This window comes from Zalophus californianus, chromosome 5 (assembly GCF_009762305.2).
Source record: "Zalophus californianus isolate mZalCal1 chromosome 5, mZalCal1.pri.v2, whole genome shotgun sequence".
Lineage (NCBI taxonomy): Eukaryota > Metazoa > Chordata > Mammalia > Carnivora > Otariidae > Zalophus > Zalophus californianus.
Window position 1 is genome coordinate 85,751,377 of NC_045599.1, and position 19,918 is coordinate 85,771,294.

The window sequence follows — 19,918 nt, forward strand, 5'->3', positions numbered from 1 at the left end:
AAAAAGCCTGACAACACCAAGAGTTGACAAGAACGTGCAGCAACTGGAACTGTCATATTGCTAGTGGGGATATAAAATGGGACAAGTGCTTTCTGAAAAACCACCAGAGTTTTCCAAAGTAACACATACATAATAAGACCTAGGAGCCCCCTGCTAGGAATTTACCTAAGAGAAATAAAAACATGCTTACAGAAAGACTTGTTTAGACATTTTCATGGTACTTTCACACTGGAAACAGTTCAAATGTCCATCAACAAGATAATAGATGAAAAAGGCATATTTGTGCAGTGGAATACTGCGCAGCAATGAAAAAGAATGAATTACTGAAATACATGGTAATATGGTTGAATCTAATGAACATGTTAAACAAAAAAAGCCTGACAGAGAAGAATAAATACTGTATGATTTTATTTTATGAAGTCTAAGAGTAGCTAAACCTATCTATTACGACAGAAATCATGAAGTAAGAATGTCTTTCTTTTTTGGAGCATTTGAGGCAGGAAATAATTGGAAAGGGGCATGAAGGAACTCTCTGAGTTAATGGAAATAGTCCGTATCTTGTTTTTGCTGGTGATTACAGGGGTATAAACACTTGTCAAAACTGATCAAACCAAACACACATGTATTGTGTTGATATCTCAAAAGTCCTTTAAATACAGTACAGCTATAAGCATGATGATAGGTCTGTTTATTAACATGGAAAGTGTGCATTGGTATAGTATTAAGTAAAATAAGTTGGTTAAAAACTGGGCCTCCCATAACCCCTTATGCATTTATAGCAAGATAGTGAATATGTTTTTGAATTTTATTCTTTAATCTCATATATTTTTTGATTCATTATGAATGAGCATTTTATTAATTTTGGTTTGGAAAATGATAGAATGAAGGTAATATTCACTATACAGTGAAATATTTAAAGACTATCCTCTTTTTTTTGTTTTCTTTTTTCTTAAGTTTTTGTTTAAATTCCAATTAGTTAGCATACACTGTAATATTAGTTTCAGGTGTACAGTATAATGGTTCAACACTTAACGTGCAACACACAGTGCTCATCACAAGTGCCCTCCTTAATCCCCATCACCTATTTCACCCATCCCTCCACCCCCGTCCCCTCTGGTAACTGGCAGTTTATTCTCTACAGTTAAGAGTCTCTTTCTTGGTTTGCCTCTCTCTCTTTTTTCCCCCCTATGATCATTTGTTTTGTTTTGTGTCTTAAATCCCACACATGAGTGAAATCGTGTCATATTTGTCTTTCTCTAAGTTATTTCGTTTAGCTTAATACGCTCTGACTCTATCCACATCATTGCAAATGGCAAGATTTCATTCTTTTTTATGGCTAATATTCCATTATGTATATATATACATATATATGACATCTTTATCCATTAGTCAATGGACATTTAGGGTCTTTCCATAATTTGGCTATTGTGGATAAAGCTCCTGTAAACTTTGGGGTACATGTATCCCTTTGAATTAGTATTTTTGTATCCTTTGGGTAAATACCTGGTGCAGTGCTGGATTGTAGGGTAGTCCTATTTTTAACTTTTTGAGGATACTCCATACTGTTTTCCAGAGTGGCTGCACCAGTTTGCATAAAGAATATCCTTTTATTAAAACTTTACAGAAATGGCGGTGCTTGGGTGGCTCAGTCAGTTAAGCGTCTGCCTTCGGCTCGAGTCATGATCCCTGGGCCCTGGGCCCGTGTCAGGCTTCCTGCTCAGTGGGGAGTCTGCTTCTCCCTCTCCCTCTGCCCCTTACCCCACTCATGCTCTCTCCCCCCCCCACATAAATAAGATCTTTAAAAAAATGATTAATTGAGCCATCTAATATGGGAAATATTCTTAAATAACATTTCATGATTATTTTATGCTATAGCTATGTTAGTTTTCAGTGTTTAGGAGAAATCAGGGTATAATATTTATAGTTTAGAAAAAATTTTCATTTAATTAATGTTTTATTTTTTTTAATTTTTAAAAAAATTTTTTTAAAGATTTTATTTATTTATTCGACAGAGAGAGACACAGCGAGAGAGGGAACAAAGCAGGGGGAGTGGGAGAGGGAGAAGCAGGCTTCCCGTGGAGCAGGGAGCCCAATGCGGGGCTCGATCCCAGGACCCTGATCATGACCTGAGCTGAAGGCAGACGCTTAACGACTGAGCCACCCAGGTGCCCCCATTTAATTAATGTAAGTCCAAGTGTATAAAGTGTATAAAGGGTACACAGTGAAGGGTAAGGGATGAACCACTCTTGTCTCTTTGCCATCTAGTTCTTCCCACAGAATGCAGCTGCTGTGAACTGTTATAGATATACAGGAAAACATATGTACATATACCTGTGTGCAAATACATGTTTATTATGCAAATAATAGCATGCTATGCACATTGTGCTGATCTTTTTTTGAATGACTGTTTTTTTATTGTAAAATATTCATAACGTAAAAACTTAGCATCTTACTGATTTTATTTGTACCATTTGATTGCATTAAGTACATTCACATTGCTGTGCAGTCATAACTATCATCATCTCTAGGACTTTTTCATGATCTCAAACTGTAACCGTACCTGTTACACAATAACTTACCATTCACCTTCAGTCCTGCCCCTGGCATCCACCATTCTACTTTCTGTTTCTGTAAGTTTGACTACTTTAGGTACCTCATATGAATGGAATCATGTGTCTTATTGTGTCTGGCTTTGATTTCACTTAGCATAAAGTCTTCAGGGTTCATCCATGCTGAAGCATGTATCAGAATTCCTTTCCTTTTTTAAGGCTGAATAATGATATTTTATTGCATGAATATACCACATTTTTTTATCCATTCATCCATCATTGGACATTTGGGTTGTTTCTATCTTTTGGCTAATTGTGAATAATACTGCTGTGAACATAGGTGTTCAAATATCTGTTCAAGTCCCTGCTTTTAATTCTTTTGTGTATATACCCAGAAGTGGAATTGCTGGATCATTTAGTAATTCTATGTTTGAATTTTTGCAGGACCCCCCATGTTTTCCACAGCAACTGTCCCCCCTTACATTGCCACCCACAATGTACAAGGTTTCCAGTAGCTCCGCATCCTTGACACCTATTTGCTGTTTTTTTTTTTAATCTAATTTCCATCCTAATGGATATTGTACCATGGTTTTTAATCTTAATATATCTTGGAGAATCTTTCAGGAAAGAAGAGCTCCTCTTTTTAAAGACAGTATAAAAATATTTTTTTGACTCTTCCCAGTGTGTGACCGTGTAGTTTTATTTCTGGTCTTTTGTGAATGCATGGAATGTATCTTTATAGTTAGTGTGTATAATGCTTCTGTTTATTTTTATACTTTATTTTCTGACTTAATTTGAATGAACATGTATAAAAATGTATATGCATTTTACAATTTGATAGTTACTGCCAGCAATGTGTAACAATACCGATTTCCATACATCTTTGACCTCATCGTATGTTACACAACTTTTTGATCTTTCCAATATGATAAGTAAAACTGACATCTCCTTGATGTTTTAATTTGCATTTCCTTATGAATGAGGCTAAATTTCTTTTCATTTTTGGGAGGCCATTTCTGAAATATATGCTGCATATTCTTTGTTCACTTGTCTTTTGAGTTATTGGTATCCTTTTCTAATAGGAACCCTGAGTGTTAAATGGTGAGCAAACTAGGTGTGACTCCTGCCCTCATGGAGCTTACAGTCTATGGAGGGAGAAAGACAGTAAACATATAGTGTGTAATTAAGTTTTGTGATAAATGTTATAAAAGGAAAGTTTTGGGTTTTATGAAAGGTAACTATATAGGTGGTTGGGCTTTAGAAGAGATGTGGTGGCTAGGAAAAGCTCCAGGTGGATCCATAAGAGCCGGTGAGGCAGGTGTTGGGAGGGAAAATATGCCGGGCAGAGAGCGTGTGGATAGTGAAATGAAAGGAGTATGGCTGGAATGAAGTGAGGAAGGAATGATGAGAGAGAACACATTTGCCATCCGTCCCTCATGTTCTAAATCTTTATATACATATATGCATGTATATACATTTATTTATTTTAGAAAGAGAGAATGTGTGAACAGGGGGAGGGGCAGAAGGAGGGGGAGAGAGAGAGAATCTCTAGTAGACTCTGTGCTGAGATCAGAGCCTGACCTGGGTCTTGATCTCACTGCCTTGAGATCATGACCTGAGCTGAAACCCAAGAGTCAGATGCTCAGCCAACTGTGCCACCCAGGCACCCCCTCGTGTACCATATTTTTAAAGACAGGCATCAACAATATTCAGAAGTATACGATGAATATCCCCAATTAGTATTATATGAGGAGTCTTAAAACAGGTTTTATTTTTGTTCTCATATATTAGATACTTCCCATGAAAGGTGTATGAATCAGACACATGATAAGCAAATGTTTTTAGGCTATTAATTGATTTGTTGGGAGCCTCCATCTTTTTGAATTTTCCACTTAACTAAATTTTTATTTAAGAATGAATCCCTGTACATCATCTTGTATTATTTCATATTTCCCCAGATGTATGATTACAAATTCAATTCATTTTCTCATGTGAAATTAATTTGTGGTTCTTTGAAGCTGGCTAAATGATGCATTTTTTACTAAGTTATCTGTAACCATTTCCCCATTAGGGAAAAAAGCTCTTTGAGTCTATCTTTCTATGTGTGACCAAGTTCCAAATGTGTGATGAGTCTACAGAGGGGAAAAAGTGACACTCAGAGAAAATGATTTGCTGCTTCGTGTGCCTGGCAAGGACATTCTTAAGTGTAAATTCTGCGTCTTAGGCAAATCGAGCTGTGACAGATATGCTCAGCCTAATTTTGATCAGTTCTTTTGTTAAGCTTTTTATACCAAATTCCTCAGCAGTGAAATAGTAGAAACAGAAATGTGTAATGCTGTTACCAGTGGTTACAGGTCAACCATTTAAAAAAGTGAAACAGGAGTGTTGTTAATTTTGAAGTTAGTGCCTGGTTTCCTATTTTCTGTATGTCTGTATTCTTTTCTTTCCCTCCCTTTCCCCTTCTAGAGCTCATGTTTATTAGGAAATACGAGGAAAAGTGTACATGCAAAAATTTTGCCAGAAGCGTCTCTTGGCAGAAACGGTGAAATAGATCCTATGGAGTGGGCATGTCTTTTTTGATTTTGTATTCCTCTGGGCCAGAGAAATAGCTCAGTTGTGCTTGTTGAGCACTAAGTGCATGGACACTGGAAGCACCTGTCTTCTAAGTGACTTGTTCTGTAGCTGTACTTCCCATTGCTTGATTTAAAAAAAAAAAAAAATTGAAGTCTCAAATATACAGTTGCAGTCTGTCTTAATTTTATTTTCATCATGTTGCTAACAGTGGCAATTTTAAATATAAATATATATTTAATATTTATATTTTATATATAATATACATATAAATAATATATATATATAAATTAAAAAGCCTACCTTTTTGTAGGCTACCGTAGCCTTTCTATTATTGCTTATAAATATTTTTCTGTCTTTCGTGAGGTGTTGTTTCTGTAGACTGGCAGTCCTACTTTTTGTACTTGTTACTAAATGATGATGATCATTGCTGTGTTTCTCAATCATCAGGTTAATGTTTTCCTCGTGTTTCTTTGGACCTTTTTTGTTTTTCTGTCGTTCATGAGATACTTAACTGCATATATTCTAGAATACAGGCATATACATGGGAATTTTGTGCCCTTCTCTCTTCTGCAATTGCTGTGTGTGGGTTTCTGGTTTGGTTTGGTTTTGGTGAGTGTTTGTGCCTAACACAGTGAAAATTTAATATAAAGACCACACCTTCCTGCCTCTAAGAGTCTTAGAGTTTATCATCTGGTTTTCACGATTCTTATGTATAGACTAGGAAAACCAGGCAGTTCAGTGGAATAGGAGTACTCACCAACCTGATTGTTTGGCCAGGTATCTAGTCATTGTTATATTGCTTCATATCATTGTTATATTGTTTCATATTTCATATCATGGGTTTTTTTTTCCCCCGTTTGGTTTTTCTTCTGCTTGGTTAGAGACACTATCCTCAGAAAAGCTAAAACCTGTGTCCTTTCTGGCCTGCGACTGTGACATTCATGCCTGTTGTGACCTATTCATTTAGTTTTTCTTAAAAACCTATATGAGCATGCTCTTTCAAAGTATCAGTCTTTTGGTTTGTATGATGTAATAACTTGGCTTTCTTATGAGTTTGTTTTAAATCCCTCTGATTGAAGCTTTTATTAAATAAAACTATATCCCATTCTTTTCCAGTAATGTAATTTGCTATTTTAATAGTATAAATATTTTAAAAATTTATTTCTCAGCTTTATATTCTGGCCCACCGATGTGTCTTTTTCTGAGTAAGTCACAATTACGTGGTAGCTTTTTAACTGTAAAAATGCCTTTTACCAAGTGGGAGCATAGGTTGCACCTCATTACTGTTTTCTAGAATGTTTCAGGCTGTTTGCACAGATTTATTCTTTTTATCTTTCACATTTCTTATTGCCTCTATTTCCTTTTATATTTTCCTTCTGCTTGGTCCTTACTGTCCTTTTGATTGTTTTCTCCTCACCTCCTAGCTTCTCTGTTTCCTCTGTGTTTTAGTCCCCCCAAGCTTAATTTTTATATCGGCCTCTTTTCCTGAACTTTTCATCTTCGGTTAGCTCCTTTGGGATGTCTCACCGGCCTATCAAACAGCCTTATCCATATTTATATTTATGATCACAAAGTGACCTCCCTTCTCACCTCCACTGTGTGTGTCACACTACGGTGCCGTTAAACACCAGGAATTAACACCCAAGACATATGTGCTTTCATCCTTCCTTCTATTGCCAGTCATTGCCCAATTCCCATGGATGATTTTTTATGAGACACCTCCTCTCTCTCCTTTCTCTTCCATATTTCCTACCACTTTCATATTTTTTTTAAAGATTTTATTTATTTCTGTGAGAGAGAGAGAGCAAGCAAGCAGGAGCGGAGGGAGAGGGGCAGAGGGAGAAGCAGACTCCCCTATGAGCAGGGAGCCCGACACGGGGCTCGATCTCAGGACCCTGAGGTCATGACCTGAGCCGAAGACGGACGCTTATCTGACTGAGTCACCCAGACGCCCCACCACTTTCATATTCTGGGTTGTACCACCTCACACCCAGATTGTTCAGACTCCTTTCCACCTGGCCCCTTGCTGTCCAGTTTATTTTGCATGTGTCTGTGAGCTTCATCTAATCTAAAACTTTCTGTCAATACTGACTTTGAGCCGAGAGTCTCGTTCAATCATTCCTCATTTATCTCACAGCTGTCAGAGTGCCCCTTACATGCCACACACACTTCTCAGTGCTGGGTGTGGATAAGTGAGCAAAACAGCAGGTGCTAGTCCCTGCTCTCTGGGAGCTTACAGTCTGCTCTCATGGTGGGTGGGGTTGAGGAGGGAGAGGGAGGAGACATGGAAACGGAACAAGGTAATTCTGGTTGGTGATAAATGCTGTCGTGTGAGAGTGTGGTGGTATGGTGGGAGGACTGATTTAGTTTGGGTACTCAGGGAGACTTCTCTGGGCAGGTTTTATTTGGGCTGAGACATGAGGACACTTGGGACCAATCAGTTTGGAAAAAATAGGAGAGAAGAAAATAAGTAGGTAAAAAAATTGTGGAAAACATTTTAATGCATGGGAGGCTTTTCATGCCTTCCCAAAATTAAGTGACAAGTCAGTCTTCAAGGTAATCATTGCGTTCGAGTAAGAAGTCAGTACTGATCACAGACATCTGGGCCATCATGGGGAGGAGGAAGGGATAGATTGTTTACAAATGGACCTGGGGAAATTAGTTGCTGTATATAGTAGGTATGATTCTTTGCTCACCTAGCTGTTTCTTGGAGCCCATTCATGCCTGGGGACAGGGATCACGTAGCAAAATAAAACTGAGATGAAAAATTCCATCATTGGAGTGATTTTTTTTTTAATTTTTAGACTTCTTAATCTGTAATTTCTATTTACTATTCAGAAGCAGCAAAGACTTTGTTTTGACCAATTTATTTCTGAAATTTTCCAAAAGATCTGTTTACTAGAATGCTGAGTTAAGGAGCCACGTTTCTATATTTGATGGCCAGAGTTTAAATCCCAGATCTGTCCTGACATCTCAGGCTTCTAAGTACTGGCCATAAGACTTAAGAGCTGGGTGTGGGCCAAGGCCTCCGGAGTATGGCTAAATCTGGCAATCACCAGAAAGAGAAGAAAGAGAACTGACTGGAAGCAGTTTGACAGTAAGGGTAGGATAAAATAGCCTTGGATTTAGTTGTGTTCTTAAAGAAATGGGTGGGGTTTTTTTTGTCTTTTTTTTTGTTTTTTTTTTTAGAGATTCCCAGCTTATGGTCGTAAGTTCTTGATTTGGGCCTCTGAGAATCTAAGGTTTGACTGGACATTTGGGTTTTTTAGACACTATAATGAGCCATCACAGTGTCCATGTGAAATTATGTTAGTTGGTGATTCCCATGGCAATACAGGATTAAATTAACATTTAAAAATTTTATACAAGGAATTATTCATTCATTTTTAAAATTTGTGTCCATTATCCACTCTCTCACTGATTATATGATTATGCATATGTTTGAATAAATCAGATCTTGTGTTAATGTAGTGGATTCTGTTACAGGCTTTGTAGGAAAATGTTTATCTTCTATGCCTCTGGGCAGCTTCAACAAAATTTGGCTTGGTACTTGGCTGTTAGGGGTAGGTATCCAGTGATGTGTATCCTTATTAAAGCTACTTTTCTTTCTGAAATTCTACACTATTTTTCAAACCATCTTACTGCAGACTGACAAGTCTATGGCATTTAAGGTGTTTGCTTAAATTCTTGACCTCTATACTTCCTTAGGTACTTCAAATTTTTAATAGTCTGTGATTTTTTTTTTTTTTTTTTTGAGGAAGGGATCTTCTTGTAACAATTCAGTTGTTCCAGGGGTGGGGAATCTAGTTACCTTGTGTGGTATTATGGCAAAGGAGTACCCAATGGACAGATAATGGTAATGTTAGAGCTTTTCACTCAGTAATGTAAAATAAACTATATAGACACATTTTAACTGAATCTGGAGCAAAGTGCTTTATAATGTTTTCTGTATTCCCAGAGGCATGTGTTATTTACTGGCTTTACCTTTATTATTATTACTTTTGTGTAGTTTGCATGATTAACTTACCATTGTCAGAAGGACTAAAATAAATATTGATTTTCAATATAGGTATATTGAAACAAATATCATGCTTAAAATGACAGCCCTCCAGTAAACATTCAGCATATACTGCAAGTAAAGCACTTTGCTAGGTGTGCTTTGTAAGATTCAGAAATAAATCAGATGTGTCTCCTGACATCAGGATCTTTGAAGTTGTCTGGGAGATTATAACCTTATGAAAAGGAACTTCCAAAGTGACCTGCAGAGGCTTTGTCTAGGAAGGAAGGGTCACACACACACACTTCACTAAGGATGTTTTATCACCAGGGCCCCAAAGTTGAAATTTATTCCCTGGTTTAAAAAACTTTTTTAGTAACTCATGTAAGTAATGGTTATACTTGCTTAAGGGCCGTCCCTGATGTTTATGCTATTTTAAATCTTTTATTTGAACTGTTCTTGTGGATGTTATTGTAAACTCCTATATTTATTTTCTCTCTAGTTTGCTACAGAACGGTCAGTTTGAAATTGTGACAGGTGGCTGGGTTATGCCTGATGAAGCTGCTCCACATTATTTTGCCTTAATTGACCAACTAATTGAAGGACATCAGTGGCTGGAAAAAAATCTAGGTATGTATTGACGTCTTTCTTCTTCATTTGGACTACTTTGGGCAATTAATTTTGGGGAACATGAGATGAGGCTCTATTTTATTTTTTTAAATAACTGATTTCCCCAGTATTTTTTTTATCCTTCATTAATTTATGATGTTTCCTCCATCATAAGCTAAGTTGCATAAATATATTGTGGTCACTTTTAGGGTCATCTACTTTGTAATCTATTATTTTGTGTAGATTCTTATTTATTTTAGAATAATTTTCTTTTAACAGTATCCCATTAGGATTTTAATTTTATATTAGTTAAAACTGTTGGTTAGAAGAGGCAAAACTTAATTTACTTGCCTAGGAAAAAGAAGGAAAAAGAAGAATGAAAGGAAGGTATTAGTTTTGTCATTGAGAATTCAGGAAGTATGGTAGGTTCAGGTAAGGTTGGATCCAGGAGACTCAGGTTATATTGTGTGGACACCATCTCTTTTGGCTCTGCTTCCTTGCTTGCTTGCTTGCTTGCTTGCTTGCTTATTTATTTATTTATTTATTTATTTATTTATTTATTTATGAGAGAGAGAGAGGGGGGGTGGGGGAGTGGCAGAGGGAGAGGCAAAGAGAGAATCTGAAGCAGTCTCCATGCCCAGCATGGAGCCCTACTCGGGGCTTGATCTCACAACCCTGAGATTATAATCTCCGCCAAAGTCAAGAATCGGATGCTCATTCGACTGAGCCACCCAGGCTCTGCTTGGCTCTGCTTATTTTTGTATGACTTTAGTCTTCTCCTGGTTCTCTTCACATGGTGAGTAAGAGGGCCATAGGCAAACTAGGATTCTCATCTTCCCAGTCTAATCAGTAGAAGTTTTTCTTAATGCCTTACCTAATTGTCTTACTTTGGATTAAGTGCGTAACTCTGAGCCAGTTTCTGTGGCCAGAGGTATAGGGGCTGAAATCATCAAGCCCTAGTCAGTTTATTGGAAATGGTCATGGGGGAGAGGGGTTTGTGGAAGGCATGGTCCGCTCCACTGGAACCATGTGAATACGTCCTCCATGGGAAAGAAGGATCTTGTTACCACAAGATGTGTGGGAGAGGACCCTGCCCCGATAAAACCAGGTGTTCACTAGAACTGGTAAGAACATGGGACTCATTTAAATCTTTGCAGTACCTAATATTTGCATCCTGCAATGCGGTAGGTAATTCTTTTCAAATATTTCATATCTGAGTACAGTTTTGTAGCATTTAGGAAATCCAGGCCCCCAGACACCAGCCAAGGGCAAACCTTCCAAGCAAGACCTTTCTAAAGATAGCACTTTCAGACCTCCTGTGTTATCTTTTTTGTGTACAGGTGTGATATCGCAGCTTATTCTAATAATAACAACAATCACACCAATGATATGGCAAAAGAAAAAATAAAGCAAATATGTTAATAATTGGTAAATCTGGTGGAGGAGTTTATGGGAGTTCTTCATATTTTTCTTACACCTTTTCTTTAAGTTTGAATTATTCCAAAATATAAAGAAAGAATGAGTGGGGGTGGCAGGGACTTTAACACAGAAAAAATTTTTAAATGGGAAAAAAACAGAAATGCCAATAAATAAGTCCAATAAAAAACATGTATCCTTACCACACAGATACTGTGGAATTGTTTCACTGTGTTTAAACTGTGTAAAAACAATGTAGTTTATGCTAATCACAGATGCTACTGTGATCGTGTATTGAGTTCTTTTCCTTCTGGAAGTCCCAGAATCTTAATATGTACTGCTAGGTTGAGGATGCCTCCATGACCAGCCCCCCAAAAATACCCTGAACGCTGAGTCTCTTAGGAGCTTCCTTGTTTGATAGCATTTCACTGTTGTCACAGTTGTTTTGATTGTTGTCAAAACATGGACGGATTGAACCTGTCCTGTGTGACTTGTGCTTGGTTTCCCATGGACACTGTGCCCCTGTGCCTTTTCCCTTTGTGGATTTTGCATTGTGTCCTTTCACTGTAATAAGTCATAGCTGTGAGTATGACTGTATGCCGAGTCCTGTACATTTTCTTAACAGCTCACTAAATGGGGGTGGCAGACTTAGGGACCCCCTACACAGTGCCACTTTTCTTAAATAATTATGTTCTAAACCAAGAATATTTCTTTTATAAACCTCAGTTTGGGGATTTTTTTCTTTATGTTTAGCTTTTATTGACATATAAGTTCTATGCAGTGCAACATGCAAATCTTTAACTATAGAGTTCAAGTTTTGGCAAATATATATACCTAGTTAAGCCACTTTTTCATCACCCCAGGACGTTCCCTCATCCTCCTCAACTCTCCTGCAGCCAACTGCTCTCTGATTTCTATCACTGTAGATTATTTTTGCCTATTTCAGAACTTCGTATATATGGACTGACTCCTTTGGATCTGGCAGCTTTTGCTCAGCATAAATTTTCTTCTTAAAATTGTATTGTCTCCAATATCATCAAATTTATCCCCTTAAAGTATACAATTCAGTAGTTTTTAGTATATATTCACAGAGTTGTGCAACCGTTGCCACCCTCTATTTTTAGAACATTTTCAACATCCCCAAAAGAAATCTCTTACCCATTAATAGTCACACTCCTTTATGACTCCACTCTTCCCTGCCCCAGGCCCATGCCACCACCAATCTACTTTTTTTTTTTTTTTTTAAGATGTATTCATGTATTTTAGAGACAGGGAGAGTGTGTGGGGGTGGTGCAGAGGGAGAGAGAGAATCCAAGTAAGACTCCCCACTGAGCACAGAGCCTGACATGGGGCTCAATCTCAGGACCCTAAGATCATGACCTGAGCCTAAATCAAGAGTTGGACGCTTAACCAACTGATCACCCAGGCACCCTCTCACCTGCTTTTTGTATGGATGGATTTGACTCTTCTGGACATTTTACATACACCAAATCATACAATATGGCCTTTGTAACTGGCTTCTTTTACTTGGCATGATGTTTTCAAGTTCATTCATGTTGTAGGATGTATCAGTGCTTCATTCCTTTTTATAGCTGAATAAATACTATTTTGTTTGGAAAGACCACATTTGTTTCTCCTTTTTTCAGTTGATAGACATTTAGTGTTCCCCTTTTTGGCTACTGTGAATAATGCTGCTATACACACTTGTGTAAGGTTTTTTTGTTTGTTTGTTTTTTGGTTTTTGGCTTTTTTTCCCAGCAAATATAGTTTTTTAATTTAAATTCAATTTAGTTAACATATATTATTAGTTTCAGAGGTAGAATTTAGTGATTCATCACTTGCATATAACACCCAGTGCTCATTACATCAAGTGCCCTCCTTGATGACCACCGTCCAATTACCCCATCCCCCTACCCCACACTAACGTAAGTTTTCATGAGGACATACGTTTTCATTTCTTCTGCGTTTATACCTAGGAATGGAATTGCTGGGTCGTATGGTAGCTCATGTTGAGCATTTTGAGGAGCTGCCTAATTGTTTTCCATGATGGCTGCACCATTTTACGTTCCCCCCAGCAATGTATGAGAGTTCTAATTCCTCTACATGTGCAACATTTGTTACTGTCTTTTTTATTTTAGCCATGCTAGTGTGTATGAAATGGTCGCTCATCATGGCTTTGACTTGCATTTCCCTAAAGGCTAATGATGTTAAACATTTTTTCATGTGTGTATTGGCTATTTATATATCTTCTTTGGAGAAATGTCTGTTCAAATTATTTGCCTATTTTTACAGTTGGGTTCTTTGTCTTTTTATTTTTGACTTGTAAGAGTTCTTTATATTCTTGATGCTAGTTTCTTGTCAGACAATGATTTGCCAGTACTTTTTTCCGTTCTGTGGGTTGTTTTTCAGTTTCATGAAGGTGTCCTCTGATGCACAAAAGTTTTGATTTTGATGAAGTCCATTTTAGTTTTTCTTTTGTCACTTGTGTTTTGATGTCACAGCTAAGAAACCATTGTCTCACCTAAGGTCATAAGGATTTACTCTGTGGTTTTTACCCAGGAACTTTATGGTTTTAGCTCTTACATTTAGATAATGAACACATTTGAGAAAATGAAATATCTTTTTGTAGCTTTGGCTGCATTTTGTAAATTCATGTTCTGTTTTGCTTTTTAAGCAATTTAGAACAGCATGTTGTTTTGGACACTTGATATTTTGTCATGGAATGCTTTTTAAATTGTTTAGTTTTTTGTTAATTTCTGCTTTTGTGACCTCTATTATGCAAATATCATTATAAACCTATTGAAGTTTGAGTTATTAAGATTATCTTTTGCCCAAAATATCATAAACTTTTTGAAGTTTGAGTTATTAACATTGTCTTTTGTCCAAAATACCTGTTTTTCTAACTGTTCCCTGACTTCTCTTAAGCTTTAATATTAAATGTACTTGGAATAATCCAGTGACAATTATATTATTCATATTACTTATGTTCTAATTTTTAAGTCTGTTAGGTTTGTCAAAAATTGAAGGGTGTATTTTATTCTTTTTAATGACCATTTCTTGTCATTTTTCCTAACAATTTTACTTTATTATATATTTTGATAATCTTGCTTGATGGCACAAAATCTTTTTCATGATCTTTCCTGGTATTATTGGCAAACATACCCTTTATAAAACTTTGGCACTTTTTTATGCTGCGCTTTTACCTAAATTTGCCCCTTACCCCTTTTAAAACAATACTTACCATACCAAGGAAAACCCTAGTGGGATACTGGGGTCCTCTCTAGGCTCTGCCTAGCTCTCACCTCCTTTCATGTCAGAGTTTTAAAAAATATGGTTTACATTCTTCCTTTTCTGTCTCATCACCTCCCAGGGACTCTTAAGTCCACTGCAGCTAGGGTGCTGCTCCTGTGGATCATGTGAGTTTGATAGGGAAAACATCCCTAACGTTGCTAAAATCTGACATCACTGTAGAATTTGATGGTGATTTTTACTCTCACTTATAAGCTAATTCCGCCCTTGTTATTTGGGATGTTTCAATCCTTTATTATTTTATAACTTAATTTTGTTATAATTTCAAACTTATAAAAAGCTGCATGACAGCTGGGAAGGGCTCTTTTATATGTCCTGTACTTAGATTCATAATGCATGTTTTTCTGAACTATTTGACAGTAAGTTGGAGGCATCTTCTTCCTTTATCTTCCAATCCTTCATTGTGTGTTTTCTAAGAAAATAAGGACATTTTCTTCTTAATCTCAGGAAACAAACTGAGGGTTGCTGGAGTGGTGGGGGGGTGGGAGGGATGGGGTGGCTGGGTGATAGACATTGGGGAGGGTATGTGCTATGGTGAGCGCTGTGAATTGTGTAAGACTGTTGAATCACAGACCTGTACCTCTGAAACAAATAATACATTAGATGTTAAAATAAAAGAAGATAGTAGGAAGGGAAAAATGAAGGGGGGGGAAATGGAGGGGGAGACGAACCATGAGAGACTTTGGACTCTGAGAAACAAACTGAGGGTTCTAGAGGGGAGGGGGGTGGGGGATGGGTTAGCCTGGTGATGGGTATTAAAGAGGGCCCGTACTGCATGGAGCACTGGGTGTTATATGCAAACAATGAATCATGGAACACTACATCAAAAACTGATGATGTAATGTATGGGGATTAACATAACAAAATTTTAAAAAGTTAAATTTAAAAAAAAGGACATTTTCTTATATAACTAGAAGAAGGTTATCAAATCCAGAATGTTAGCAGTGATATACTGTAATCAAATTCATAGGCTATATTCAAATTCTCAATAGCATTTTTTTTTAATAAAAGGTGCTTTTTTTTTTTTTTCCCCATGGAGTCCAGGATCCAACCATGCTCATGTGTTGCATTTAGTTATCACATCTCTTCAATCTCCTTTAATCTGGAACAGCTAGCTCCTCAGCCTTTTTTATCAGCCTTTTTTAGAAATTTCTTGACCTTGATATTTTTGAGGAGTGCAGAACTTTGTTGTAGAAAGTCCTTTTATTTGAGTATGTCCATTTCCTCACGATTAGCTTCAGGTTGTTTTTCCTTCCTTCCCTCCCTTCCTTCCTTCCTTCCTTCCTTCCTTCCTTCCTTCCTTCCTTCCTTCCTTCCCTCTTTCCTTCTTTCCCTCCCTTCTTCCCTCCTTCCTAACCTAAACCAATCGACTTCTTTTTTTTTTTTTTTAAAGATTTTATTATTTGTCAGAGAGATAGCGAGCACAAGCAGGGGGAGTGGCAGGCAGAGGGAGAGGGAGAAGCAGGCTCCCGGCTGAGCAGAGAGCTCAATGTGGGATTCAATCCCAGGACCCTGGAATCATGACCTGAGCCGAAGGCAGTCACTTAACCGACTGAGCCACCCAGGTGCCCCTAAACCAATCTACTTATTTTGCTCGAATATCACTGCAGTGATGTTCTCTTGGCCTCAGTGCATCCTGTCAGGAGGCACATGATGTCTCCCTGTTCTAATACTGGTGCTGCTAGCCTTGGTCAGTTGCTTAATTTGTGTCTCTTAAGTTTCTTTGCTGTACTGTTATATCTTTTTTCTTTAACTAATAACTTATTTGTGGGAGACACATTGAGATTAGCTAAATATCCTATTCCTCATCAAACTTGCCTGTTGTAATTTTAGGATCCGTTGATGGTTTTCTAATTCTGTCATTCCTTCTATAATTATTAGTTGGCATTCTACTGAAAGGAATATACCTTTCCTTTTGGTTTCCTTTTTGTTTCCTTTATTTCCTATTTCTTTCTTTTTTTATTTTCTTTTTATTTAGGGTTCATGGATCTCATGGCTTCTTATTTTATTCAGTGGGTTATAACCCAGTACTATCATTGTTTATTTTGATGCCCCAATTGTCACACATTTGGATAGTGGAAGCCCCTACAGGCTGTCTCCTGAGTTATTTTAATATGTTCCCATTATTCTTTGACCATTTCTTTACTTTATGCTCTAAGTATATGTTCCAGGCTTATTTTGTATTTTACCAGCCACTGTCCTGGGATGAGCCATTTCTTTAAGGTTATTTTTAATAGAGCATAGTGTTTAGAAGTCATCATCTAGAAGCTAAGGTGTGCTCATTGGTACTGAGGTTTTACTGCATCTAGGCCCTCCTGGGGCAGAGCTAGAAAATGGGTGTGGGTGTGGGTGTGTGTTACAAAACCATAAATTAGTGCTGATACCTCCTATTTCAAGTCAGTGTCCTAAAGTACATTCTGCTCTCCCACATTTACATATTTGGTAGTTCCTTAACAGTGTGAACCCTGGCTCCCTGGTCTTAATTTGCTCAACCTTAGAATACATGAAAAGTAGTTCCAGAATTGTTAAACCATACCACCACAAAAAACCAAAAATACTAAATTGAGTGTGATTCAGTGAAGCAACTGACAGCACAGAAATATGAGCTAAATTGGGTGGCTCAGTAAGTTAAGCATCTGCCTTTGGCTCAGGGTCCTGTGTTCAAGTTCCTCATCAGGCTCCCTGCTCAGCGGGGAGTCTGCTTCGCCCTTTACCCTGCCCCCCTGCTCATGATCTCTCCCTCCCTCTCTCTCTCTCTCTCTCTCTCAAATAAATAAATAAACTATTTTTAAAAAAGATTTCTTTACAGTTTTTAGAGGTGAATTACATATGTGAAACGCAAAAATATGTGGTCAGTTCTTTGAGTTTTGACACATATTCTCGGTCCTCTGAGAGTTCTGACTTTTTCTCCTCAATCTCCTTTGCTGGTTTCCCAGCTCTGTGTTCATCTTCAAGATTGTTCCACAGAGTTCTTCCCTCCCCTCCCTTTTCTGATACTCTGTATTACACCCATTTGCATGATATTCTGTGTAGTCAGGATCAAGATAAACTCATTTTTGTAATCCTAGAACCTCTCATAGTCTAGGTATATGGAAGTGCTAACCAGGGTTTGACTGAAAAAAATGCACATAGTAATACTACTTCTATAGATTTGTATAGGTTGTATGTGCAAGTTTGCTTTTGAGTATCCTGAATAAATAAAAGATCAGATTTGTATAATGCCGGATGACTAGTCTTTCATTAATTCCAGTCTTTACATTTATTATGTTTATTTTTTACATTGTACCCTATGTGAAATTGAGCTATATCTTTAGTCGATGGCTCTTAACAGTTGCTATGGGTCAATTGTGGAAAATTCCATTAATCCTTTCTGGGTAGAGAGAAAGTACCAGCATTATATTATATTACAATTTTATTATGTTTCACTAAGATTTAATGAAATATGGTGCAGTTAATTTGGCCACTTCTGCTACCGTATAAAAAGATCATTTGAAGCTATTGTGAGGTATGAAAGACAGCCTGAAAATTCCTTAACGTTGGGATTGAGGAGTCCAGGTTGAAATAAGTTAGCTTACTTTTCTTTATTACATAGCAGCAAGTTGCTGGGTTATCCACCTCAAAGGAAAACAAGACTGTGAGGTCTTAGAAGGATGGGGGCTAGGTCCTGTTTATTTCTCTAGCTCCATCAAATGGCAGGAGCTTTTTAGTACCTATGAGATGACAGAGTACTGACTTCAGTGCCGGTTGATTAACCTCTAGCGCAATTCCTCTGCCTGGGAAGAAGACATGGCAGCAGCAGCGTCCTCCCATCTGGGAGCCCTGCTGGGAGCGTATGCTAAAGGGACATGCTGGGCAGATGCTTTGTCCTCAGACCCAGAATACCATAGAACTCTGATGGCTCTGAATGGATTGTGACTTCTTTTCATTTCATTATCAATTAAAAAAATAACACTTATTTTCTTTATCGACAGGAGTGAAACCTCGGTCCGGTTGGTCTATTGATCCTTTTGGACATTCACCAACAATGGCATATCTCCTCAAACGTGCTGGGTTTTCTCACATGCTTATTCAGAGAGTTCATTATGCAGTTAAAAAACATTTTGCATTGCATAAAACGCTGGAATTTTTTTGGAGACAGAATTGGGGTATGTAGAGTGTGATAAAAGTGGAAGATCTCACTTGACCTAGATGTTATTTTATAAGGGTTATGAACTCCTGCTGTTATGGGCTTTATTCAGAATGTCAGTCTTGAAAATTAGGCTGCTTCAAGATACACAGTCTTACGATTTTTTTCCCAGTGTATTTGTGTTAAGATTCTCTTAAGCAGTGGTGAGGATATTTATCTATAGAACACTGTGGATTCTTTTTTATGCCTAAAGGAAGTAAATAAATGTAAGGAATTAGTCTTTTGCAAATAATGCTTTTACTTGCTTCTGTTTTGAAAAGGACGTGTTTTATCACAAAGTTGAACATGTGTGAGAACTTACATCCAGTCATTTATTTCACATTCAGCCTGTGTTTCCTCCTTCTGTCTTTCCTGTCTCTGCATCTAGTAAGAAGTGCCTTTTAAACCATTAATCCTGTCCTCCTGGAACAGCCCTCCTATTACCTGTCCTGCTTGTTTTCATGCTGTATTCTGTGGGTGCACAGGTGGTCCCAAGGTCATACTTCTACAGCTCTTTGCTGAGGGGTGGGAAGGAGACAAGATTTAGGCTTCTTGAGAGGTTTTTGCCTTTCCCAACCCCCATTTAATTCAGAATACCTTATTATTTCTTTTTCTTTACTGAGGTCTTTATTAGGGGCCATGCATTGTATTGTATGCTTTATATCTGCTCTCTCACTAGATCTTTATCTTTTAACTTCGGTTCTCTCATTATCCCTTTTAAATGGTGAAGAAATGGATGCTTAGAGCTGTGAAGCCTTTTGCCAAAAGTACAGGTAGTAGGTACAGAGGCGAGATCTGAATCCAGCTTTGTGTAGTTCAGAAGCCCAGGCTTTTAAGCCCCTGCCATTCACTGCTTTCCCGGTACTGGGTTTTCAGTAAGATTTCATCCACAAAAAGGGTTCTGTTGCTAAAACAATGTTCAGAAATTACTGCATTGCATCGTACTTGTTTTCCTGTGTTAGATCCCCCCTTAAGTGTTTTCAAAAAATCGTTTGTAAATCTAGACAGTAACTTCCTTATACGTACTGCTGTTTTTTCAATAAGGAAAGAAATTAACTATATAATTTTTTATTCTGGAAATTAAAACCTGTAGGGAAAACGAGAACTTGTAGGGGGTTATATCCTGTATAGTTTGATCAAATGCAAAGAGCATATTAATTAAAAAAAAGGGGGGATTGTTAATTTGAAGAGGCCCTACTTACAGTATTGCCTACATTCAAATTGCCCATAAATATCAATCAGCAAGAAATTACTAAGTACTTTTATGTGCTTAATACCATGCTTGGAAGAAATATAAAA

General features: G+C 37.5%; 1 protein-coding gene across 6 annotated transcripts in view; it reads left to right on the top strand.

The window, feature by feature from the left end:
- The window catches only part of MAN2A1 (mannosidase alpha class 2A member 1), a 168,143-nt gene that overhangs the window by 52,667 nt on the left and 95,558 nt on the right, over window positions 1-19,918 (top strand). For 5 of the 6 annotated variants that reach the window (XM_027604650.2, XM_035727548.1, XM_027604655.2 and 2 more), the window contains 2 exons: window positions 9,623-9,750; window positions 18,426-18,599. In XM_027604650.2, the coding sequence (XP_027460451.1) occupies window positions 9,623-9,750; window positions 18,426-18,599 (302 nt within the window). The remainder of the gene's footprint in view (window positions 1-9,622; window positions 9,751-18,425; window positions 18,600-19,918) is intronic. The other variant, XM_027604653.2, reaches the window with a different exon arrangement.